Source organism: Gopherus flavomarginatus, chromosome 1, assembly GCF_025201925.1.
Source record: "Gopherus flavomarginatus isolate rGopFla2 chromosome 1, rGopFla2.mat.asm, whole genome shotgun sequence".
In the NCBI taxonomy this organism is placed as follows: domain Eukaryota; kingdom Metazoa; phylum Chordata; order Testudines; family Testudinidae; genus Gopherus; species Gopherus flavomarginatus.
In genome coordinates, this window is record NC_066617.1 from 24153435 (window position 1) to 24180715 (window position 27281).

The 27281-nt window shown below is 46.8% G+C and overlaps 1 protein-coding gene across 1 annotated transcript in view; it reads right to left on the reverse strand.

The window, feature by feature from the left end:
- Window positions 1-27281, reverse strand: part of GNAI1 (G protein subunit alpha i1) — a 71333-nt gene that overhangs the window by 18176 nt on the left and 25876 nt on the right. Inside the window, exons 2-5 of the mRNA XM_050936975.1 lie at window positions 24072-24114; window positions 23848-23989; window positions 16211-16368; window positions 2131-2259 (exon numbers count right to left, since the gene is read on the reverse strand). Coding sequence (XP_050792932.1) covers window positions 2131-2259; window positions 16211-16368; window positions 23848-23989; window positions 24072-24114 — 472 coding nt within the window. The remainder of the gene's footprint in view (window positions 1-2130; window positions 2260-16210; window positions 16369-23847; window positions 23990-24071; window positions 24115-27281) is intronic.

Consider the following 27281-nt stretch of genomic DNA (forward strand, 5'->3'; position numbering starts at 1 on the left):
CCACTGCGCATGAGTGCCTGGAGTCAGGGGAAAATCCCCTGGGTTCGAAAATGGCTATTGCATCTACATAGGCCAGTGCCCACTGTGCCAAGCACTTAGTGGTAGCCCTACACCTGGATCCACAACCTGATAAGGCTGACTGGAGTGGTACTGGGCAAAGTTCCTTGGCTGGGAATACAATTCCACTTCTGAGTCAGATGAGTCTTCCTCCAGGGCCCACAGAGCAGCAGTACCATTCGGTGCCGGGGAACGGTGCTGAGGCGGGGAGACCCGAGTCGAAACCAGCAGAGACAGTTTCCCTCTTGACGGTACTGAACATGAGCTTGGTGCAACATGCTGCCTTCTGCTCACTGGCACAGACATCATTGATTCTTGTACTGCCGGCAACAGTGGTACTGAAAGTACCAGCAATTCTCTGGCTGCAACAAACGCCTCCAGGGTTGATGGCACCACAACTCTGCTGGTGCCACAATGTCTCTCCAGTGCCGAAGGTTGATCCAAGACCAGACTCAACAGAGCCTGCGTAAGGACAGAGTCAATGAGCCCTCGGAGTGGGGGCAGAGGAGTGGGTACACTCAGGTCACACTCCGCTATGCTCTCCATACTTGGCTTTCTTCAGAGTTGGGGAACACCCTCTCTCAGCCACCTGCTTATGTTTTTCCTTTGGCATAGGTGATGGGAAATGGTGCCAAGAGACTCTCTCAGTGGGAGAAGCACTCCGCACCAACACCAAAGTACTCAGTGCCAAGTCGACCAGCTCAGCACGCCGCCTACACCAAGATCTTTTGGCCACAGCATCACACTGGAGCTCAAGTTCAGCTGATAATCCACCACCAGCACCAAATCTTTTTCAGAGAGTCTCTGCTTTCCAGGAAAGCGTCCCCCATCCTGTAATTGTGGCCTATATTCTTTGTTTACATTCAGCCACATTAAAATGCACGTTGTTTGCTTGTGCCCAGTTTACCAAGCGATCCCAATTGCTTTGAGTGACATGTCTTCTTCATTATTTACCACTCCTCCAATTTTTGTGTCATTTGCAAACGATCAGTGCTGAGTTTAATGTTTTCTTCCAGGTCACTGATAAAAAATGGTAAATAATGTAGGGATAAGAACCGATTCCTTCAGGACCCCACTGGAAAGAGACCCACTCGAGACAATTCCCGATTTACAATTACAGTTTGAGACCTATCAGTTAGCCCATTTTAAATCCATTTAATCTATGCCATGTTAATTTTATATTGCTCTAATTTTTTAATCAAAATATAGTGCAGTACCAAGTCTCACACTTGGCCTAAGCCTATTACATCAACACTATTACTTTCATCAACCAAACTTGTAATCTCATGGAAAAAGATATCAAGTTTGACAGGATCTATTTGCCATAAACCCATGAATTACATACTACACAGACAGTAGGTATAACTCTTCCACTGTATCCTTTTCATGCATTTGCTTTGCTGAGAGAAGTGGAGGAGATTCCAAAATGTTTAATTTCAAAACACCTAATGCAAAGTCTCTTAGTAAGACTTGATGCAGAGACGTCTGCTCCTTAGAAGTCTCCTGAACTCCCTCTACAAAAGTCTCATTTTGTCTTCATGAAGAAAAAAACAGATTTGAAAAAGCAGTCAGTAAATAAAGCATCATGTTGCAAACTTGAACAGAAATCAGCATTGAGCTTTACTAGAAAAGATATTTTGGTGGTTTCACTTCACAAATAGCGAATGTTCATAGTCCATCAGCTCTTCAACTGATTTTTAAGTAGAAGAAAAGCTGATTTTTCAATCACTAGTTCTTCAACATTACACAAAAGGGATTATTTGAAAGAAGTTTATATGTGCACATTATTCATGTAAACATGTTATCTTACACGGGAATTAAATAGGCTTTCCTGGTGCTGCAATTCAATGTTAAATATGCCTCCACAAAGTTGTGTTATTTCATTGCACTTGGTCTTACTATGAAAGTCATTTCCCCAATCCCTTCCCTTCCCGCTGACACCCCCTCGTCTCTGAAAATAGTTCCAGATGCCAAGAAATAAGTTGTGACAAAAATAAGTCAAAGTTGTTAATCAACATTTAAAACTTTGAATAAAACATATCACAGGGTTATGTGTACAGCTTGAATACTCACTTAAAATGAAGATCTTTGAAAGTAAAATGAGTTTCCACTATTCCTGTAGTTTTCACTCTAGTCCTAAGAACATCCTGTTGAGTCGGGATGTAACTGGTTTGTGCTATCCTGTCCAAATCATTCAAGTAACTAAAGATAAAATAAACACCGCTTTTAATTATTTTTAAAAAGATAAGAGATTTGCACATATAAAAGGTATTTTATCGGTTATAAAAGTTAACATATCTAAATCCTCACATCTATTCAGCACATTCAGTTTAGTGTTTATCTTAGACATAAGCAGGGACAGTATTCTTTGGGTAAAACAGAGAACCTGCATACTACATTCATGTATTACAGTTATTTACTAGTTTAAAAATAGAATTAAAAAAAAAAAAGTTTGGCAAGCCTTTCCTAGGAAAAAAAATTAAGCAATTCATTCCATCTTAAATAATTCTTCCTTCTAAGTCTCAGAACACGTGTGGTTTTCTTCCAGTTGGTGCAAGCAATTATAAAGCAGGAAAACATGTAAACAGAGAATACATTTTATTATCTTTACACCTGTCTACAGAATTAAAGTATTTTAATATGCTGTCCCTTAATGGGAATTATTAAATGTGTGAAGAATGTTCTAGCCAAAACACTGAATCAACAGATGTTCATGTGACTAGGTGGCTGGTTTGGCACACTGTAACACAGTAACTTTCCTTCTAGTCAGATAGTCTTGAAAACAAAGCCTTGCGTTTTACTTTCTGAAACTCTTGAGATGCATGCCATCAATTCAGTGCTTTTAATACAGTACATGTGTGATTTTTATTTGCATTCACTCTGAAAAGGAACAGAAAAAAGAAACGGCTACCTATGTGATCAGAAATTATCAACTTCAGGGATATAATTAGGAGTGTTCAGTAAACTATGCTGTCATTATAAAATTGCAGGAAAGAGAAGAGAAGGTTACTGTAGGTTCTCCGAGATGTGTGCTCCCTATATGTATTCCACTGAGGGTTATACACATGCACTGGAGCTTTTCAAAGTAATATTGCTCGATGGTCCGCAGAGGCACCTTTTATTGCCTTGTGGTTTCGATTGATTGTATTAGAACCGATTGTATTCCACTGAGGGTGATTGACAAGAAGGTGCAAGGAAGATGATGGAACCGTAGAACGGAGGACCACTGCACCGAATGAGGCATCCGTCGCAGCATCACGTACTAGAGGATAGCGAGAGGAAAAAGTGTGTACTGAACTCCATGTGGCTGCCTTACATATGTTCGCAAGGGATCTATCTTGGAGCATGGCTCTGGTTGATGCTTGTGCTCTCATAGAATGGGCTTGTATCCTATCTGGTGGGGAGTCCCCTGACAATTGATATTGACACTTAATAAACCCTGAGACCCACTGAGAGATTCTCTGGGTGGAAATGGTGTGTCCTTTAATTCTCTCAGCTATGGCAACAAGTAGCCTGGGAGACTTCAGGAACGGCTTCGTCCTTTGTAGGTAAAAGGCTACGGCCCTACACACATCAAGGGAATGAAGCCACCATTGCTCATTAGAAGCATGTGGTTTTGGAAAGGAGGTAGGTGGATGTATGGGTCGGATGAGATGGAATTGGGAAACCACTTTTGGCAGAAACTTGGGATGCCGTCACAGTGAGACCTTGTCCTTACCTCATGTGGTGAAATGACGGCTCCCAGTTCACCAACCCTCCTCACTGAAGTAATAGCAACAAGGAATGTGACCTTCATGGACAGAAGAGAGAGAGAGCACGCATGCGAGGGCTTGATGCCAGTGGTTCAAAGGGAGAGTTCATTAAAGAGGTAAGGACTAGGTCGAGGTCCCATCAGGGAGTGATAGGCCAAATTGACAGATATTTACATAAAAAAGGTCCGTCCAGAATCGCACGGTCCAGGGGTGGGTAAAAATCAAATACTCGTCTACTGGAGGGTGGAAAGCACTAATGGTGACTACATGCACTCTGACAGAGCTGAGATTGAGTCCTGAGGTTTTCAGGTAGAGGAAATAGTCAAAGCATAGGGATGCCCACAGCTTTGGGGGAAAGACTTTGCCCTTGGGCCCAGGAGGTGAAGCATGTCCATTTGGCCTAGCAGGATCACCTTGTGGAGTCCTTCTGGTTATTGGAAAAGAGGTCTTGCACTGCCAATGAGCGTTCTTGTGCTAATGGAGGTGTCCATTAAAAATCTATGCTGGTAAGTGTAGCTTCCATGGATCTCGATGCCTGAGTCTGCCATTGTTTTGTCAGCAGTTCCAGAAATGTCCCGAGTTGGAGAGGAGGTTGTTTCAACATGTGGAGAAGAGGGAACCAGAATTGATGACACCAAAATGGAGAGATCAGAATGGCTGTTGTGCTGTCCTGACGGAGTTTGTGGAGGATGCCGTGGGGGGGGGGGAATAAAAGGAGGGGGGCACCATATAGTTTGTCCAGTTTGACCAATCAATGACCAGAGCGTTGATCAGTGAGTGAGCACCGAGTCTTCTCCTGTAGCAATACTGGGTGCACTTGGTGCTGGTGCAAAAAGGTCTCTGATTGGTGTACCCAGCGACCAAAGTTGTCTGTGATTATTGTTTCGTGCAACTCCCATTTGTGGTTGGTTGCAAAGGTCTTGCTGAATCTGTGATCATATTCTGGGTGCCAGGCAGGTAGGCTGCTGACAAAAGGATATGATGTGCAACGCACCATTCCCAGATGTGACTTGCCTCCATACACAGCACTGGGGCCGTATGCCACTTTGTTTGTTTATATAGTATACTGTGGTGGTGGTGTCTGACATGAGGATGTGGCAATAGCAGATAGCTGGTAAGAACATGCAACATACTTTGTGTACTGCTCCAAGTTCGAGTATGTTTCTGTGCATCCTGGACTCTCACATGGGTCCAGGTGCCTTGTGTCATGTGATCTCCAATGTAAGTGTCGCAGCCCAGTGGTTCTCAACCACGGATACACGTACCCTTTGGGGTATGCAGAGGTCTTACAGGGGGCACATCCACTCCTCTAGATATTTTCCTAGTTCTACAACAGCTACATAAAAAGCACTAGCAAAATCAACACAAACTAAAATTTCATACAATGACTTGTTTATACAGCTCTATATACAATATACTGAAATGCAAGTACAATATTTATATTCCAATTGATTTATAAGTACATGGTAAAAATGAGAAAGTAAGCAATTTTCAGTAACTGTGCTGTCATACTTGTATTTTTATATCTGATTTTGTAAGCAAGTTGTTTTTAAGTGAAGTGAAACCTGGGGTACACAAAACAAATTGGACTCCTGAAAAGGGTACAATAGTCTGGAAAGGTTGAGATACACTGCACCAGCGTGTGAGTGACACGCCCAATATGAATATCACAGTTGGCAAGGATGGGAGGAAGGGCATCCTGCAGCAGACTTGTAGCAGGTCTGTCCACCACCAAAAAGAAGAGATGACATTGGGTGGAATGTTAAGTAGGGTGTGCATAGATTGGTGCATTGGAGAATAGATTTTTTGCAGCCACAGCTGTAGACAGCAAAGATGCAGGCAGGTGAAGTGTGTGATGTACGTGCACACTGCCATGTGCCCTCAAATGGAAAGGCAGGTCTTGGCAGAGACAAAAGAGTTGGAGCTTATCAGGGCTATTTGGTTCAGTAGGCTTTGGAATCTGACCTGTGGCATTTAAGCTCCTGCAGAGATCACATCAATGTGAGCTCCTATGAATTCCAGGGACTGAAGAGGGCACAAAGTTGATTTTTCGACATTGATGCTCACTCTTAGGGAGGAGAGAAATAGAAGAAGCTGGGATATCAATGCTTGAGCTTCCTCTTTGGACCACACTGCCAACAGCCAGTTGTCCCGATAGAGGAAGAAAAGGATTCCATGACATCATAGGTGAGTCGCTACCACAGATAAAACCTTTTTAAAAGTCATGGGGCAGTGGTGAATCTGAATGGGAGAAGAACCCTGTACTGGAAGTGCCGTTGTCCCACTTTGAACCTCAGGACCATCCGCAAGCACGGCCTCCCCGCAGCTCCCAGTAGACACATTTCACTGCTTTCAGCCAACGGGAGCTGCTGGAAGCGGCGGCCCATCCAACCGTGGGCCGCAGGTTGCCCACCACTGCTCTAGAGTTTTTTAGATAGTGTAAGGAATCATCAGTTTTCTGGTTGAAGAGGTGTGATTCATTGAAGGAAAGGTCCTCAATAGTGTTCTGCACCTCTCTAGGGAAACCCAAGAAGTGTAACCAGGATTCCTTCCTCATGACAATTCCAGTCACCAATACACACGACATGTCCACTGAACCAACTGCAGCCTGAAGTATGGACTTAGTGACAAACTTGCCTTTCTGTACAATTGCTTGGAATCAAGTACAATTCTAATGAGGTAACTTATCTGCAAATTCCTCCGTCCTGCCATAGTTCATGAAGCCATTCTTGGCCATCAGTGCCAAGTTATTAGAGATCTGGAACTGCAGTCCAATTGAGGAGAAGACCGTTCGACCCATGAGGTCAGGTCTCTTACCTTCCCTGTTGTTTGATCTGCTCTACTGCAGCCTGTATTATCAAGACGTTAGGTAGAGGGTGTGAAAATAAAAGTTCTGGTCATGGGGTTTGGGGGGAGGGAAGAGAGGCGTAGTACCTTTTTGCAGCCCCCTTTGGGATTGGTACACACATGTCCAGGATATGCCACACACTGTGTGCTGGCTGAAGAATAGCATTATTGATTGGTAAGGTCACCTTTGCTGGTACTAATGTGTGCAGAATATCTAGTAAAAGACGGTTACTCACCTTTGTAACTGTTGTTCTTCGAGATGTGTTGCTCATATCCATTCCAATTAGGTGTGCGCGCGCCGTGTGCACGTTCGGAGACTTTTTACCCTAGCAACACTCGGTGGGCCAGCAGGTCGCCCCCTGGAGTGGCGCTGGTATGGCGCCTGATATATACCCCTGCTGGCCCGCCCGCTCCTCAGTTCTTTCTTGCCGGCTACTTCGACAGTGGGGAAGGAGGGCGGGTGTGGAATGGATATGAGCAACACATCTCGAAGAACAACAGTTACAAAGGTGAGTAACCGTCTTTTCTTCTTCGAGTGCTTGCTCATATCCATTCCAATTAGGTGATTCCCAAGCCTTACCTAGGCGGTGGGGTCGGAGCGAGACGTTGCGGACTGTAAAACCGCTGCGCCGAAAGCGGCATCGTCTCTACCTTGCTGGACCAGTGCATAGTGTGATGCAAAGGTGTGCACAGAAGACCATGTGGCCGCATGGCAGATTTCCTGTATGGGGACATGAGCCAAAAACGCGGCCAAGGAAGCCTGAGCCCTGGTAGAATGGGCGGTAAGGGGTCCCGTTGGTACACTGGCCAAGTCGTAACATGCCCTGATGCAGGACGTGACCCAGGATGCGACACGCTGGGAGGAGATTGCCATGCTCTCATGCATTCTGCTACTGCCACAAACAATTGTGGTGAACGCCGGAAGGGTTTAGTTCTCTCAATGTAGAACGCGAGAGCTCTTCGGACATCCAAGGAGTGGAGCTGTTGCTCTCTTCTGGATGAATGCAGCTTTGGGTAAAAGACTGGCAGGAAGACGTCTTGGTTAACATGGAAGGCGGAGACGACCTTCGGGAGGAACGCCGGGTGCGGTCGCAGCTGTACCTTGTCCTTATGGAATACCGTATACGGAGGGTCCACGGTCAGAGCCCGAAGCTCCGAGACTCGCTGGGCCGACGTAATAGCGACTAGGAAGGCCACCTTCCAGGATAGGTACAGCAACGAGCATGTGGCTAAGGGTTCGAAGGGGGGCGCCATGAGCCTGTTAGAACCAGGTTCAGGTCCCAAGTAGGGGTAGGCCGTTTGACCTGAGGGTAGAGTCGCTCCAGGCCCTTGATAAATCTTGGACACCATTGGGTGAGAAAATACGGACTTGCCAGCCTCGCCTGGGTGGAAGGTGGATATAGCCGCGAGGTGGACGCGTAGAGAGGAGATCGCCAGGCCCTGCTGCTGGAGAGACCACACGTAGTCCAAGATGGTGGGGACTAGGAGGGCGAGTGGGTCATGGCCGTGCTGACTGCACCAGCAGCAGAAGCGTTTCCATTTCGCTAGGTAGGTTGAACGCGTGGAGGGCTTCCTACTGCCCAATAACACTTGTTGTACTGCATCGGAACAGCGCAACTCAGACTGGCTTAACCAGCCAGGAGCCATGCAGACAGATGGAGGGACTGTAGATCCGGATGGCGCATTCTGCCGAAGTCCTGCGTGATCAGGTCCGGCCAAAGAGGTAGGGCAATCGGATTCGCCAGGGACAGATCGAGCAGCATGGTGTACCAAGGCTGCCAGGGCCACGCCGGAGCGATCAGGATGAGGCGGGCCTTGTCTCTCCGGACCTTGATCAGGACTCGATGGACGAGAGGGAAGGGTGGAAAGGCGTAGCAAAGACGACCCGTCCACGGTATGAGGAACGCGCCCGACAGGGAGCCCGGGGAGCGACCCTGTAGGGAGCAGAACACCTGGCATTTCCTGTTCAATCTGGAGGCGAACAGGTCTATCTGGGGAAACCCCCACCTCTGGAAAATGACATAGAGGACGTCCGGACGGATGGACCATTCGTGGGACAGAAAGGATCTGCTCAGGTGATCCGCCAGGGTGTTCCGCACTCCCGGGAGAAAGGAGGCCACTAGATGAATAGAGTGGGCTATGCAAAAGTCCCACAGATGTATTGCTTCCTGACACAGCGGGGAGGACCGGGTCCCGCCCTGCTTGTTGATATAATACATGGCCGGTGTATTGTCCGTGAATACCACAACACAACGACCGTGCAAATGGCGTTGGAATGTCTGGCATGCTAGGCGAACAGCCCGTAGCTCCCGCACATTGATGTGAAGAGTCAACTCTCTCTGTGACCACAGACCCTGTGTACGCAGGTTCCCCAGGTGTGCACCCCAGCCCAGGGATGATGCGTCCGTTGTCAGGGACACTGAGGGCTCTGGGGGGTGAAACGGTAGGCCCGCACACACTTGGGAGGGCGTTGTCCACCAGCCTAGGGAGCCTAGAACATTCAGTGGAATTGTTATGATTGTGTCTATGGCATCCCTGCCTGGTCGATAGACCGACGCGAGCCAGGTCTGCAACGGGCGCATGCGGAGTCTTGCATGTCTGGTGACGAAGGTGCATGCGGCCATGTGCCCCAGGAGAGCGAGGCATGTTCGGGCAGATGTGGTCGGGAAGGCCCGCAGGCTTGTGACCATGGACACTATGGCTTGGAATCGGTGCCGGGGGAGGCTGGCCGTCACGAGGTTGGAGTCCAGCACTGCCCCTATGAATTCTATGCTCCGCGTAGGCACCAGAGTGGACTTGTCCGGATTGATGGTCAGGCCTAGGCTCGCAAACAGCTCCGTGATGATAGTGATGTGCCCAGTCACCTGCGCTTCCGACGTGCCTCGAATGAGCCAGTCGTCGAGGTAAGGGAAGATATGGATACGACGACGTCGCAGGGCAGCAGCAACGACCGCCATACACTTGGTGAATACCCGGGGGGCCGAGGAGAGCCCAAAGGGGAGGACCATGAACTGGTAGTGGTCCTGATTCACCACAAAGCGGAGATACCGTCTGTGCGGGGGGAAGATCGCAATGTGGAAGTACGCATCCTTCATGTCGAGAGCGGCGTACCAATCTCCGGGATCCAGGGAAGGGATGATGGTTCCTAAGGTTACCATGCGGAACTTGAACTTTTTGATGAATTTGTTCAGGCCTCGCTGGTCCAGGATGGGTCGTAGGCCCCCTTTTGACTTGGGGATTAAGAAGTACCGGGAATAAAACCCCTTGCCCCTTAGCTCCCTTGGCACCTCCTCTATAGCCCCAGTGGACAGGGGCTTGCGGACCTCCTGGACAATAAGTTGCTCATGAGAGGGGTCCCTGAAGAGGGACGAGGAGGGAGGACGGGAGAGGGGTGGAGAAACAAACTGAAGATGGTAACCAAACTGCACCGTGCTCAGGACCCAACGATCCGAAGTCAGCTGGGACCATGACGGTAGGAAGTGGCGGAGGCGGTTGAGGAAATGAAGTGGATCCAGAGAGGGGATTGGTAAGCTGCTCTCGGGCGCACCTTCAAAAGTTCGCCTTGGGTCCCTGCGGTGGCTTTTCGGACCCGGAAGCGTTACCCCTTTGAGGACCTGACTGTTGTCTACGATTTGGCCGGCCTCGCCTCCGGTTGAAATCTTGTCTGGAGCGAGGCGGGGGGTAAGTGCGCTGATGGTAGGGGCGGAATGGCCTTCTCTGAGTCTGCGGCGTGTGCATTCCCAGTGAGCGCATGATGACCCGGTTATCCTTCAGGCTCTGTAGCCTGGGATCCGTCTTTTCAGAGAAGAGGCCCTGCCCGTCGAATGGCAGGTCCTGGATCGTGTATTGTAGCTCCGGCGGTAGTCCGGAAGACTGCAGCCACGATATACGGCGCATGGCTACGCCCGACGCCAGAGTCCTCGCTGCTGAATCTGCGGCATCTAAGGACGCCTGTAGCGAGGTTCTGGCGACCCTCCTGCCCTCTTCCAGGAGAGATGAAAATTCCTGGCGTGAGTCCTGGGGGAGCAGCTCTGTAAACTTGCAGACGGCCTCCCAGGTGTTGTAGCTGTAACGGCTCAGGAGGGCCTGCTGGTTCGCCACACGGAGCTGAAGGCCTCCAGCAGAATAAATTTTACGGCCCAGCAAGTCCATGCGCCTGGCTTCCCTGGATTTTGGTGCAGGAGACTGTTGGCCGTGGCGTTCCCGCTCGTTGACTGACTGTACCACCAAGGAGCAGGGAGCGGGGTGTACGTAGAGGTACTCATACCCCTTGGATGGTACCATATAGTTCCTTTCCACGCCGCGGGCAGTGGGTGGAATGGAGGCCGGAGACTGCCAGAAGGTGTCCGCCTTTGCCTGGATCGACTTAATGAAGGGGAGGGCTACCCTGGTCGGTGCCTCCGCCGAGAGGATGCTTACTACCGGGTCCTCTACTTCCGGGACTTCCTCTACAGGAAGGTTTATGTTCTGGGCCACTCGCCTCAGCAGGTCCTGATGCGCCCGGAGATCGATCGGCGGGGGCCCTGATGAAGATGTGCCCGCTACTGCCTCATCCGAGGACGAAGACACCCCAGGGAGGAGTGGTTCTTGCATGGAAGCCTCGTCCAGAGGGGCCTCCGTTTCCCTGGCATCCTGCTGCCCCAGGGTATCCGTGGGGTCTTCCTCCATACCTGGGGGGGGGGGGCGACTGATTGTGGCTTCTGGTGCACGACGCTCCGATGGGTTGGAGCGAGCTTGACCCGAAGGTTCGCCCTGGGCTTGGTGGTATGCCCAGGGCGTCCAAAAGGACCATTGAGGTGGACCCTGGTCCGTGCGGGCGTGCACATCCGAACCCCAGTAAGAGGCGCTGTCCATATGGGAAGAAGCGGACGAGTGCCTCGAAGGCCATGGAGGAGCCGCCGAAGACTGTGGCAGGCCTCTGCGCATCCCGACGTCGCAGCGCGGTGCCGGTGAACGGTACCGGGAGTCATGGCGGTACCGTGATCTAGACCGGGACCTGCTACCGGCTCGGTGCCGGGAGGTCGACCGGTGCCGTCCACTGCCATGCCGGGATCTGCTGCAGTATGAACGTCGGTGCCACGATCTAGACCGGTGCCGAGAATAGTACGACAGCGACTGGGATCTTGAACGGTGCCGCGAGTACGACCGGTGCCGCAGGTAGCGGTCCCGGGACTGCGAGCGGCGTCTAGATCTCGAGCGGCGACGCTGGGAGTGGTCCCTCGATTTGGAACGGGACTGATGCCCGGTAGTAGCCGGCGAATGCGGCCGTACCATGGTGGGCTTGCCCAGCGATTGGATAACCCGCACCGGGGGTTGGGGCAGCTCGGGCTCTGTTAATGCAAGGACGTCGCGTGCCGCTGAGAAGGTCTCCGGCGTGGAGGGCGCGACAAGCTCGACCCCTGTCCTCACTGGGGAGCTGAAGGGCACCGGACTCAACGGTCTCTGAGGGGCCGGAGTCGACGGTGCGACGACGCTCGGTACCGCGGCGGATGACTGTGCCGGGCGGTCAGGTTTTGAGGCACGCTCTGACTGTGGTGCAGTTGCAGGCACCGCAGGAGCCCTGTGCTTTTTGCTCCTCAGGGAGAGGGAGCGGTGCCGGCTAGGGTGCCGGGCTGGTGCCGAGCGGGAAGTTGGAGCCTTCGCCGGCGCTGGGCGGTCCAGAGCGGAGGCAACACTTGGTCCCGGTGCCAGAGTCGGTGCCGACGGTGGGGGAGTCAGCGCTGCCTCCATCAGGATCTGCTTCAGGCGACTGTCCCACTCCTTCTTCGTTCGGGGCTTGAACGCCTTGCAGATCCGACACTTGTTCACAAGGTGGGACTCGCCTAGGCACCTCAGGCAGGAGTCGTGCAGATCTCCTGTTGGCATCGGCCGATGGCAGGCCGCACAAGGCTTAAAGCCGGGCGAACGGGGCATGGGCCCCGGCACCGCGGGGAGGAAAAAGGGGCGAACCCCCGATCCTCAGATAACTATTTACAACTATACTCATTTAACTTTATAACTACAACTATTACTATAATAACTAAACTATATACATTAGACTGCAGAAGAGTGAAACGCTAGGGAGGTGGAGAACGGCTAGCCGTGCTCCACAGTTCCAACGACCGACACGGGCGGTAAGAAGGAACTGAGGAGCGGGCGGGCCAGCAGGGGTATATATCAGGCGCCATACCGGCGCCACTCCAGGGGGCGACCTGCTGGCCCACCGAGTGTTGCTAGGGTAAAAAGTCTCCGACGAACGTGCACGCGGCGCACGCACACCTAATTGGAATGGATATGAGCAAGCACTCGAAGAAGAACCGGTGCTGACTGTCCCACACCTCTTCCAGTGGGATCTCAAAGACAATGGCTATCTCCATAGGAGGTCTTGAAACTGATGATAGTCATCTGGTGGGGAGGAAGGTGTTGATGAAACAGTTGCATCTGGAGATGACGAAGGGAATCTCTCCCGATCCGCCAGTACTGTTGGAGCTGGCCTGATTGGTGCCTGGTCTAACCCCATTTCTGAACCTCTGCCGGACAAAGGGTGGGACGTGAAATAGGGGAGTTCTCCTGAGCCTAATGAGACTATTCCGGAGGAATATATTGGGGCCATGAGCTCCAATATGGCCAACCCAGTTGATCCTGCTGCTGTTATGCTTGGGCCCAAGTAGACAGATACCAGCTTCTTGGGTAAGGCAAAAGGGGAAACTGGGAGCTGTTGGAATCCTCTGGTAGTCGTGTTTCCTCAATGGAAGTGGCAGACCATGCTGAACGTCCAGGTTGTCAGATTCAGAGAAGTCGGAGTCTTGCATGAATGCCAGTGCCGATGGAACAGGATGTGTTAGAGGGGTATGGTCAGCAGATGATAGATATAATGCATGAGATGGAGCTCTCTACAGAGGTGAGTGCATCAGAACAGGAGGGATAGCTCAGTGATTTGAGCATTGGCCTGCTAAACCCAGGGTTGTGAGTTCAATCCTTGAGGGGGCCACCTAGGGATCTGGGGCAAAATCAGTACTTGGTCCTGCTAGTGAAGGCAGGGGGCTGGACTCAATGACCTTTCAAGTTCCCTTCCAGTTCTAGGAGATAGGATATCTCCATTAAAACAAAACAAAAAACATGCGGTGACGTAGCTCCCTCCAGAGTGAACAGTTTGTGAGGGCTGAGTGTTTCCGAGTTTCCCCAGAGTCAAAAGTATCCAGAACCGGTAAAGGCATCTGGGATGCCACCAGCCAAAGCAGGAGGGGTACACAGATCTGGCACTGGGACCGGCAGATCCAGCAAGTGGTGCAGACTTTTATCACTCAGGCAAAACCACAAGGCAATACAAGAGTAAATATGCAGACTACTGAGCAAAACTACTTTGAAAAGCTTCGGCTCCGGGCGCATGTGGAATATGATAGGGACTATCACTCAAAAAGAAATGACTATTTCCCCAGTAAAGCTAGTTACCTAAAATACTGAAGCCATAGAGACTTTGAGGGATCTTATGAGAAGTAGGAAAATGACCCACAAAAGTGACTTTCCAGTTCTTTTTGTCCTGGATGTGCTTTCTTCAGGCTTATCTTTCCATTAAGTTATTTGCTATCTTGAGTTTCATCCTGTTTGTCCCTATTCTCGATGGCTTGAAGAGTCTAGAAAGTTCAAGCTGTTGTTCAGGTGCAGAGCAGATAAAAGCAGGCTGGAGATCTCTCCAGCAGTGTTTTTCAACAACCGATCCGTAGACCAATGCCAGTCCCCGAGATCTCCCTGACACAGTTTAGGAAGGCAGCAAGCCAGTCCCTGGTATCAAAAAGTTTGAGAAATACTGATACTATAGTATCTCAGTGCACTAATGGCATCATGTTTTTGTTCATTATATATGGATTTGAACTGAAAATTAAACCAATCATTTAGCCGGTGTACTGCTCGGTCTTGGTAATTTATGCTTCAGATATGCTTCAACCACTCTGCCCCCGATCCTTTTCCTTTCTTCTGCAAAAAAAACTAGTAGCAGCATATTTGAAGAGCAATCAGGAACAGAAGATTTATTAAACTTAGAATCCTTTCAGATAATTCAGAATCATGATTTACACATCACAAACCTGTAATTGCTTCATCTTACTACTATCATCATCCTCCTCCTACCGTATTTTCCATCTGTTTTTCCTCTCTTGCTGCATCTAGTCTTAATTAGTTTTAAACTCATTGGGGCAAGAACTATATCTATCTATGCATCTGTACAGTGCCTAGCACAACAAAGACAAATCCTAATTAATACTGTGGTAGCACCCAAAAATACCAATGTAATGGAAGTGAAGCAAAGTTCAATTGACAATGCTGATTCAGAGCCAACAGTCATGAAAGGTTTCCATATACAGAACAAGTAGCCTTGAGATCACAACTCCCTCCACCTCCACTATATGGGCAGAAATAAAACAACTGGCCATATAAAGCACTCGAGAGTACCTGTTAGTTTTTATTTCTTACATTAACTGCTCTGGGTACTGCTCACAGATTTGACCTGTTAATTCCAGCACAACACTTAGGTTCCCCACCCAACTCCTTTTCTTCGAGTTCAGACTTCTATTTCAGGACTGCTGCAACTGTCTGATCCCAGAAAAGGACACCTCTATCTAGGTACTTCTAAGGGCTTGTCTACATCACAAAGTTGCAGCGCTGGTGAGGGGGTTACAGCGCTGCAACTTAGGAGGTGTACACATCTGCAGGGCATCACCAGCGCTGCAACTCCCTGTTTGCAGCGCTGGCCGTACTCCCGTTTTGTCTCGGGTGTAGAGGATCCAGCGCTGGTGATCCAGCGCTGGTAATCAAGTGTAGACACTTACCAGCGCTTTTCTTGACCTCCGTGGAATAAGCAGGTATCGCAGCATACCTGAGGAAGCCTCTCTGGTAATCAAGCAGGTCTCCTTCCCCGGTTTGCTCTCGCGTTCCCCGAACCCCCGAGCAAGCAGGTCTCCTTCCCTGCGGTTTGCAGGGGGGTTCGGGGAACGCGAGAGCAAACCGCGGGGAAGCAGGTCTCCTTCCCCGGTTTGCTCTCGCGTTCCCCGAACCCCCGTGCAAGCAGGTCTCCTTCCCCGGTTTGCTCTCGCGTTCCCCGAACCCCCGTGCAAGCAGGTCTCCTTCCCTGTGGTTTGCAGGGGGGTTTGGGGAACGCGAGAGCAAACCGCGGGGAAGCAGGTCTCCTTCCCCGGTTTGCTCTCGCGTTCCCCAAACCCCCGTGCAAGCAGTCTCCTTCTGCGGTTTGCAGGGGGGTTTGGGGAACGCGAGAGCAAACCGCGGGGAAGCAGGTCTCCTTCCCCGGTTTGCTCTCGCGTTCCCCAAACCCCCATGCAAGCAAGTCTCCTTCCCTGCGGTTTGCTCTCGCGTTCCCCGAACCCCCCTTGAAGCCGCCCAACAGCGCTGCAGTGTGACCACATCTAACACCACTTGCAGCGCTGGTTGCTGTAAGTGTGGCCACTCTGCAGCGCTGGCCCTATACAGCTGTACTAATACAGCTGTAACAACCAGCGCTGCAAAATTGTAGATGTAGACATACCCTAAGATTCTCATCAACATAGTATCAGTTCTACACTTACTAAGCTGCAGAGTCATTAAGCTGGTATTCTCTGGATCTATTGAAACAGGCTTGAACTCCACTATCTTTCCACAATCTCTTGATAACTCCTGCAAGTTCCGTGGTCATAAATCCTTCCTCTGCTGCTCCAGCTAGTACAAAGAGTTGTCGGGCATCATCCTGTAAGAAACATGGAAACAGAAAACTTTAAGGTAAAAAAAACTAGAGCAGAAATCATAGAATCATAGAAGATTAGGGTTGGAAGGAACCTCGGGAGGTCATCTAGTCCAACCCCCCTGCTCAAAGCAGGACCAATCCCCAGACAGATTTTTGCCCCAGATATCATTCCTTTAAGTTAATAGAAGGACTTAAAAGCATCAGCGCAGTCCACAACAAATGGATGAATTAATAGACTAAGGAAATGAGTATGTCTACACAGCCCATGACAGTGGCCTCCCAACCCAGGCTGGCAGAGTAGGTCTCACAGAGCTCATGCTACTGTAACCCATGTGCCTAATAGGGAGATCTCTTTAAGAGATCTATGGGGGTGGGGTAGGAATAAGTTGTGCCTGGGTCCTTATTGCTAGGCAGATGCACAATTAGATCTCCACATTCAGAAGTTTCTGGACTTGGGTGTGGCGGTTTTGGAAATGCTAAATAGGTTCCTTGTTCCTGAACTCAGACGCCATGAGGGCAAGCAGTCAGGGCAGTTACTTTACAAAAGGCCATCTGCCCTATGTAGTTTGGGAGAAGCTGTGCTCCTGGAGCAGAAAGCAGACTGAGATTATCATAAGATTTTATAAAGTTGGTACTTAATTAAGCTTATTCCTTTTGTTCTTTTTGGGACTTGAATGTGGGGAGGTTGACCCTGTAGAATCATTGCTGAAAAATCTTGAGACACAGAATTCTGGGTCTCTTGCTGCTTTTCTATGGGAGCTGCGTTTTTTAAGGCACTGGAGAAGGGCAATGAAGTGAACTCGAGCCCACCCAAAGGTTACACTACCACACTAAAAATAGTAGTGTAGACAGTACTTTGAAGTTGCAACTCAGGTTGGAGCTCGGGCTCTGAAGCCCACTCGTGCCTAGGCTTCAAAGCCCAAGCTGCAACAGCTACACATCTATTTTTAGTAGAGTAGCACAAGTCTGAGTCTGTCCATCCAACTGTAGAAAATAAAAGCCTATTATTAATTGAAGTTTTTAATATATTGACCGGTAGTAAATCAAATATATGCGTGAAGACACTAAATTTTATAGATAAAGAAATTTGTAAGATCTCAACAAGAAAAATAAGTGGAACCAATGTATTTCAATTTGAAGCCAAACTCCAATCCCATTTTAGCCCTCAAAACCAACTAGATACAGTTATATTTACACTCAAATTTTTACAGATACATTTACGTGAATTCTGAATTTGTAGTACACTATTTCTTAAAGACCTACAAAAAAAATCAGCTGTGAGTAGAAGCCATAAATTGCTAGCCCTCCTCAAAGCATTCCTCCTCTTCTGTCAGCAGATGCATCAGGTAACCAATCGTCTCAATATACAATAAAATGTTTTCTAGTATTTTTGGAAAAAATAGAAGAGGTATTAACCTGTAAGTCTATTTTACCCAGCAAGAATCCATTCTCTCTCAACGCTGGCCAACATCGAGCAGTTAATAGTTTTTAATAGAACAAATATGGGGGATTTAAAAACTGAACTGTTGAATAAAAAGCAGAATATAGAAAACTGTTCAACCATGAGTAATTTTTGTGATACATGTATCGGATTACTGCATTTTATTTCTCCTCCAATTTCTAGATATGATGAGAATGAAAAGCAGTTCTTGTTTTGAGAGGGGTTAACTATTATATTATCATATTTGGACACTGTGGAATTCATAAGTCATATCATAGTATTACTAGTTAAAAATGTCTTATCTTACACTTATACTGCTCTGACCTTCAATACACACAAGTCTAAGCACAAGAAAAAGAAACCTTCCTTACAGCTTAATTTTCAGATCTGTTTGACATGATAGTACAGGAATGGCATCTCCCAACATCAAGAGAATTGTATGTTCTGATCTTTTTGCTCTCATTCTCTCACAGGCAAGGCTTGCTTGTTTGCCACAAACTCAAATATGGGTCCCAGTTCTCCAGGAAAGAGATTTCAGTTCAAATTTTGCCTTCATTTACAAGAGCGAAAACTTTCACTGAAGGACAATTAGACTGACAGGTGTAACTGAGGGCAGAATTTGACCACAGCTGTTCTACACACTTAAATACAGAGATGAAAAAACCCTGCCCCAAGGAGCAGAATCTCAACAATGGATTACATAAACAACTGAAGTAGTAACAGACACCAAGAAAGGACATTTGTTAAATACACAGATATTCTCTTTATGAATATATACATCTGAGTAGTTGAAATATTTGTTTTGTTTTGAAGTATAAGCATTTTTTTTTTTTTGAGAGTGGCAGAGGTGATTTCTCTGGAATGATTTGAATAAAACAGTGCAGCCTTGACAACAGAACTGAGAAACATACTATAAAGCAAAGGGGAGCATGGCAAGAGACACAGAGAGAGTTCCAGCTGCAGAAGATGGAAAGTAGGTCTCAATTAGACTGGTATCTTTGGTGGAATGGAAAGGAATAGGAGACCTTGGATTCAAAAGGTGACCAGGTTAGAAATGTAAATAGGGGCTGCATGATGCAGGGCACAATTTATGGAGCACAGAACAATCACATGCATCTCTTCATCCCACCTCCAATTCCATTAACAAATCTACTTTTTGTTTCATGAGTTATACTTATCCTTCAGTGCTACATTTCCCTTTATAGAAACAGTAGACACACCAAGTGTGGCTGTATTAGGGGGCATTAGGATCAACTCTTCTTTTTATGAAGTTAGGTAATGTGGGGTTTCTTCCATCCCTCCCTTAAACATTCTGGAATAGAGGGGCTTCCCTTCAGGAAAAAACAGTTACTAACTTTTCTATAACTACTGTTCTTTGCGATGTGTTGCTTATGTCCATTCTACATTAGGTACATGCACCATCACCAGAGATTTTCCCCTCAGTGGTATCTGGAAGGCTGGCTCTAGCGCCCTCTGGTGCCATGTGCTGGTATAAAGGGCCTGGCTGGTCCCTTACCCTCTCAGTTCCTTCTTGCTCTGACAGAGGGGCAGGAGGGTGGGTCGTGGAATGGACATGAATCACACATTTTGAAAAAAAATAGTTATGGAAACATTAGTAACCATTTTTTCTTCTTCAAGAACCTGGTCATGTCCATTCCACATTAGATGACTCACAAGTGATACCCAAGGAGGTGGGTTTAGAGTTCACAGACATGCAGATTGCAGCAGTACTCTTCCAAACTTGGCATCATCTCTGGCCTGCTGGGTGATGGTGTAGTGGGAGGAGAGGGTATGTACTGACAATAAAGCAGAAAGAAAGAGCCTCAAAACACACTTCCCCTGATTTCCTATTTTTCATACCAAGACTACACTGACAGATTTAGCTGGACCAAAGTCACTTTCAGGAAAATAAGTTATATACACATATACATACATACACATATATATACACACACACACACACACACACACACACACACACACAGTGTAACTCTTCACTTAACGTTGTAGTTATGTTCCTGAAAAATACAACTTTAAGTGAAATGATATTAAACGAATCCAATTTTCCCATAAGATTTAATGTAAATGCGGGGGTTACGTACCAAGGAAATTTTGGGGGGGGGGCAGACAAAAGGCATTATATACTGTACAGTACTGTACTGTGCCCCTGGCTTACCCCACACAGGCACAGTAGCAGCTTCCTCACAGAATAACAGGCGCTGACTTTGCCTGGGGATACTCCAGGCCCGCCTCTTCCTGGCCCTGTTCCACTCCAGGCCCACCTCTTCCCGCCCCCACTCCACCTCCTCTCCGGAGCACGCCGCATCCCCACTCCTCCCCCTCCCTCCCAGCACTGTTTGGCAGCGCTCAGGACTTGCTGGGAGGGAGGGAGAGGAGCGGGAACACAGCACTTCCTCCTCCCTTCTAGAAAGTCCTAAGTGCCACCAAACAGCTGTTTGGTGGGGGGGGGAAGCACTGGGAGGGAGGGGGAGGACACCAGAAAGAGGAACTTGTGCAATGCTCCCTTGTAAAGTCGCTGTTCTTCCACAGAATCTTACAAGCAGTGGACAGAGCAGGCAGCCAAACGACGTTATAAGGGATCACTGCACAACTTAATGAGCATGTTCCCTAATGGAGCAGCGACATAACTTTGAAACAACGTTAAGCAGGGGATGTTAAGTGAAAAGTTAGTGTGTGTGTGCACACACACACCCATCTAGCCTGATATAACGCGATCTGATATAACACGAATTCAGAGATAACATGGTAAAGCAGCGCTTCGGGGAGGCGGAGCAGTGCACTCTGGTGGATCAAAGCAAGTTTGATATAACGCGGTTTCACCTATAATGGCTCCTGAGGACAGTGTTATACCGGGATAGAGGTGTGTATATTATGTACATATATGCACGCACACGCACACACACAGACCTTTTCTGCTTGCTGAAGGGTTTAAATAAAGTGAACATTGATACTACAGAGCTGTATATGCTGAAGGTTTTGTTCCCCATCAAGCATGCCAATTCGAGATAAACCAAGTCCACAGAGCTACTTAAATGACCTATTTTCTCAGAGTCAACATGTAAATTTACACTGCAGCAAGAATTCAGAACAATAGTATCAACTTTATTTCCATATATATATAGTGAAATTGTATATATGCACCCAGAACTCTGGACTATTGTAATTTTTTACAAAACAAACAGAATTGGGTTTGTCCTGTTCCTACAGACAGGAAACAAGTGACCCGACTAAATTTATGCATTACACAAAGAAAAAAATGTCACAAAAAACTTAATCATCTCTTCCTTATGAGTCACTAATTTATCTCTCCATCTCCTCCTTGTTACCACTATTAATATAGTAATTATTTTTTAATATCATCACAATAAAGAGTCACCACCCACCCAAAAGTTGTCAGTTCAACATTTACACCTGGGGGAATTCTGCGCCACTGCAAAATTCATGTCTAGTGCATAATTTTTCCCCCATGCAGGAAAAAAACATTCTTCCTAAGAATTGCTGCAGTTCCACCTTTCACCCACCCACCAGAGGCCACTGTGGTGCCAGAACAGCCAGCAACATGAACCCAGCCACCTGTTCTGGAACCACAGCAGCTTCTGGTGAGCAAAAGGTGGAACTGCAGAATTCTGAGGCAGAATGATTTTCTGTTCGGGAAAAAAAAATTCTGCGCATGTGCAGTGTTGCATAATTCCTCCAGGAGTAGAAGATCACCACAATTCCCTTCCCAGGGAGCCAGGTTAAGCCACACAGAGACAATGTCTGTCCTAGAGAGATTACAAAAAGGCAAGAGACCCCCAGTTGGAGAACAAACTAAGCAACAGGTGAGGAAAATGAGGGTAACAATGAGAGAAACAAGGTCATATAGACTAGATGTGTGCATAATTTGCAGGTTCTGAGCACATTATTATCTATATAAATTTTCTTGTTTCATATATAACAAGAAAACTAATGATCTAGTACCCCTTATTAGCCAAACCATTATCATTTCTGTCTTACCCATGACTATAAACTCAATGTCAAAAGCAAAGCAGCATTATCTAGTAATCTAAATATAGGACTGAAATCTGAAGATCTGAGTTCTATTCCCAGTTTTGCCACTGACTTGGTGGCCTTAGACAGCTGAAAATCTCTGTTCACACTCTTCCCCGCAAAATTATGATAATGGCTACTACATAGGGGCATTGTGGCTATAGTCATTAATGTTAGAAAAAAGTGGGTTTGAGACATTCACAAAAAAGAGGTATAAAAATGCAAAGCGTCAACATATAAAATGGTGCTTCTTTCATGATAAAACCATTTTTCTTCCCCTTGTTCTTTATTCCCACCCACCCCCTTTCTGTCATTCAAGCTTGCAATCTTGACGTGTGAGGAAAAAGTAAATATGGCACAAGACCCTAAAGTACTAAATAATAAATAAAACATGTAATACAAAGGAATACTTTACAAGTTTCTTTCAGTACATGATCTGCAGAATCTCTCCCCTTCCTCTGTGTCCCTTCTGCGAAGACTAGCCCATACTGGGGCTACTTCCTGCTTCAGCTGTTGCAGCCAATGATTATTCCACACACTGAGTACAATAACTTTTTATGCATTCCAGGGTACGGACTGCCATTTTAGGTGTTAAATCCAACATCTGGGTGTTACTGAGGTCCTCAAAACCCCTTCTTACCCAATGCCTAATTCTGTAGATACTTGAAATCCCTGGGTGCTTGAGTATCCTCTGTTAAAAGGCCCTGGATACCCAAATTTCTGCAAGTGTGTATGCGCACAGATGCCTGAGTCTAGGTGCGTTGGTACCTCTTTTATGCTTTAGCCATCAAACTAGGCATTTCCCCACGAAACTCACCTGCAGGGCCTGATCTGGCAGGTGTGCTCAGGGCATGCCTAAATTCACACAAAAGGGGAGGCCCACTTTATAAACTTCAGCTCAGTGGTCAGAGCACTCACCCAGAATGTGGGAGACGTGGGTACAATTCTCCCATGTCTGATGTGTAGAAGCAATCTGAAAACAAAATTTCTCATCTCTCAGGTGAGTGCCTGAAGCATTGTGCTATGGGATATTCTGGTGCAGAGTCTCAATTTTTCCTGTTGAAACTGTTCCAATGTCTATAAATGAATAAATAATTATGCATTCGGACAGAGGAGCAGAATGACTGTGTAGAGTAGCAGTTAGGGCATTCACTTGCGAGGTAGGAAATAAGTTCAAATCCCTTCTCCACATGAGGCAGAAGGAAAATTTGAACAGCCATATACCATGTAAAGTGCAATGACATTTACGGTGCTCTATAAATCAAACCTCCTGCAAAAGAAAATTGCCTGTCATTTATTTGGAACGTTAAAAGTGGACTATTAATATTTTTGTCTGTCTGCATCTGTAAGACAAGGTAGGTTTGTATAAATGTTGCCAAAGTACTTTAGATTCTGTAAAAAGAACAGGAGTACTTGTGGCACCTTAGAGACTAACAAATTTATTTGAGCATAAGCTTTCGTGGGCTACAGCCCAGTTCTTCAGATGCATAGAATGGAACATATAGTAAGGAGATATATATACACACATACAGAACATGAAAAGGTGGAAGTAGCCATATCAACTCTAAGAGGCTAATTAATTAAGATGAGCAATTATCAGCAGGAGAAAAAAAAACCTTTTGTAGTGATAATCAAGATGGCCCATTTCAGACAGTTGACAAGAGGTGAAAGGATACTATCTATTTCCCCACGTTAAGTATCCTCACACCATTGTTAGTCTCTAAGGTGCCACAAGTACTCCTGTTCTTTTTTGCAGAAACAGACTAACATGGCTGCTACTCTGAAACGTTAGATTCTGTGTTATTCTGAAAAGTACTTTTCTCACTCTAAGGAGTTTGGGTTTTTTCTTCTCTTCTTTTTTGGAGTGTGGATAGTGGAAAAAAAAAATTCTAATATCTTTACCATGAAGCAACAATGGACAGAAAATGATGCTTGAAAAACATATGACATGTTAGCAGCATATCTACATTTGTATGTACTTCAATACTCACAGCCCTGGTTGGATCACAGAAATCTATCTTCAATCTCCCCATTGCTCTAATGATAGCAATAATGGACTGAATGGTATTACTGTAGACAACAGCTTTGTATTGTTTACATTCTTCTTCTGAATAACCAGCTTCATGGATAATCCTGTGGAGGAAAATAATATTAAGTCTTCTATTCAAATGCAAGCAAGTAAATCATTTCAGTTATATCTTTTAAACATACTTACTTCATTTGCTTTACAATTGTGCTTTTCCCTGATTCACCAGCTCCTGAAAAATAAAAGGGTAAAAATTATTAAAAGACATCCTTCTTGACTTCCCTTCGTTTCCAAAGCTAGCAGTTAAAAAGTCAGTTTTCATCTTTCAAGAATCCCTTGACAACTGATATATTACTGAAGAATTTTAAAACACAATTTTTACAAGTTACCTTTTAACATCAGGCAGGAAGTTTAAATTACAATTTCTTGTTTTAGACACTTACAATAGGAGGAGATTTAACTCTGCAATACCTTTATATTCATAGCTATACTCCATCAAGCCACACAATCTTCTCATTTAAAAAAATTGCAGGAATTTATAATACAAATGGCCAAATACATGTATGTAGAATCTACTAACTAAACCCGGGGTGGGCAAACTATGGCCCGTGAGCGGCATCCAGCCCTCCAGACGTTTTAATCTGGTCCTCAAGCTCCCATCGGGGACCTGGGTCCACGGCTGGGGGCTTGTCCCACTCTAGCCAGGGAGCGAGGTTGGGGGCTTGCCCCGTTTCTTATCTGGCTCCAACGAATATGCGCAGCCAATAGGCTCCACACGCTGCCCCCACCCCAATCGCTGCCCCTGTGGAAGGGGCAGCACACAGAGCCACCTGGATGCGCCTCTGCATAGGAGCTGGAGAGGGGACATACCACTGCTTCTAGGAGCTGCTTGAGGTACATGCCCCTCAGAGCCTTCAACCCTGACCCTCTCCCATGCCCCAACCCCCTGCCCCACCCGACCCCCCTCCCACCCTCTGAACCCCTTGGTCCCAGCCCCACCCCAGAGCCCACACCCACAGCTGTAGCTCTCACTCCCTCCTACACCTCAACCCCCAATTTCATGAGCATTCATGGCCCGCCATACAATTTCCATACCCAGAAGTGGCCCTCGGGCCAAAAAATTTGCCCACCCCTGAACTAAACCAATAAATTGACAACTTTTTCCCTCACATGTTTTCACAATACCTCTCCTGGAAGACAGTGTAATCAAAATGTCATTACTGTTACATCTAAAGGCTTGTCTGTGGGGCCCCGCAATACAGGCTATGGGTGTGTGAGTTGCAAAGCACACTGAAGTGTTTACCGGAGCTGCCCCAGGTAGACCCTGCTAGCACGAACTTAGGAAGGCATAATGGGACCGCATTAACAAAAACTAGGTATACCTTTTAGTACACTAAGTCAATCATTTCATTAGTCAGCTTCTGGCACTTAACATGTCTTTCAGCTTGAATTGGGCTAAATGTTGTATGAGATTCAGTCTAAGAACAATTTATACTTTTTAAAAAGTTATGAAAATCATTTGTGTAAGTAATTTGTTATTCATTTGAAATATACAGCAATGAATGATTCCCTCTCCTCCATATGTAAGTAATCTTGGGTTTTTTATTTATCACTTCATCATAGTAAAAAATGGACAAATTCTGTGCCTGGGACGGTACATTTTACCACAATCTGAAGAGTGTGTGTACACGCACATACACACACTACATACATATTCTCAGAGGTTCTTCTGAAGACTTCATAACTCACTTGTAGCTTCACTACTCATGAATAATGCAGCCATCCCAAACTCCTATTGATAGAACCCTTATATGGTACCACATAATCACATTCCATACAGCCACAGATAGACATGATAAGCAAAGGAAGGGAGACGAGGGTTCCCCAACACCATCAGTGAGCTCCAGGGACAAATATTTTCCCATCTCAACTGATAGGAAGGGAAAGAGGATTGACTACACTAGTCCTCCAACTTTAGTATTAGACATACTTACTAGAGGTTGATAAAGTTGGTGCCTCCTGCCTACCATACACTGGAAAGGAGAAGAATCTTTCTCCTCCTTCCCATAATTCCATCCTGCCCCTCAGGGTTTGTCTACATAGCTACACTTGTGAAATTCTCCACTGTACTCATGTAAAAAGTGACAAACTGGGGCAAGTTGTACTAATGCAACTAACACTAGAGGTCTGCATGAGTGCAGCTACATCACTAAAAATAAATAAATAAAAACCACCAAAGAAAAAAACATTATGTCAGAACCAAATGTGCCATGGAAACACAGGTTTATGGAGGAGGACTTGAAACCTTTCCTGAGGGAATTTTCAATCTACAAAATCATTCTGGTCAACAGCTCTATCTACTGAGATCAGGGTCTCCCTGTACCAAGAATGGATGAGAGGGAGAAGTTTTAGATACTGAACAATAGCTTTGTCTTGTGGGCAGCCTATTTTAAAGGCAGCCGTGTTAATCCACCTCTCTCCCCCCAAATTAAACAATCCCCAAACCACAATTTTCTCCAGGGGTTCCAGATTGACAATAAAATATTTGCCCTTTATGCATCTGATCGTTAGCTTTTCTAGGTGGTGAGCAAGAGCTTATTGTTGGCATTCGCTATATTTCAACGTGGAAGGAACAATTTCTACCTAACATTCCATATCATCTGAATCATATTGGTCTGAGATAAGAAAGCAATCCCCGCAGGACTGCAGAGCTTCAGTGAACAATAGTCTGATTTCCATTTGGGATAGAAGGGGATCATGAGGCATCTCTTTCTGCTTGCTCTCACTTTGGAAGGCACAGTTCAAGAACTCCATACACTCTGACTATATAGTTCCTGCATCTGCAGAGGGCACACACCTGCAAGAACAGGAGAAGCTCTGCCACCAGTGGCTGCTGGTTTGGTTTCTCCGCTACTGTACTGTTCGCTACAAGAATAAGAAGAGGGGTCCAATGCAGCCTGAGCTAGTCTTTTATCAGTGGAGGAGGAAACCTTTCCTTTATTCTCCCTGTCCAGGATCTTTGTCTCCAGTCACCTTTCTGCTCCTCATCAAAACTAAGAGCTCTGTGTTGACAGCTTGAAGTGCATCTGCAGGCAGAACTACAGCTTATAAATTACCCCCTAAGTCCCTGTTAGTTTCCCCCAGACAACTTTCCTAGGAGCTAGGTATGTGAAGGAGCTAATTTCTATGGTTGCTGATGCTTGACCAGTTCCTGTGTTTGATTCCTGCTCCCTGATGAAGGAGGGTGAATCTTTCTGCAGGAGCCTCTGCTGTTAGAACTGCTCCTGCCTCCAGGGAAGCAAGGAAGCATGGCCCTCCTTGGCCTTGCGAGAGAGGTTATACCAGAGATATTTCCAGAAGCTTATGGGGGGCTTCTCCAGACCTCCCTAGGTTCTTTGC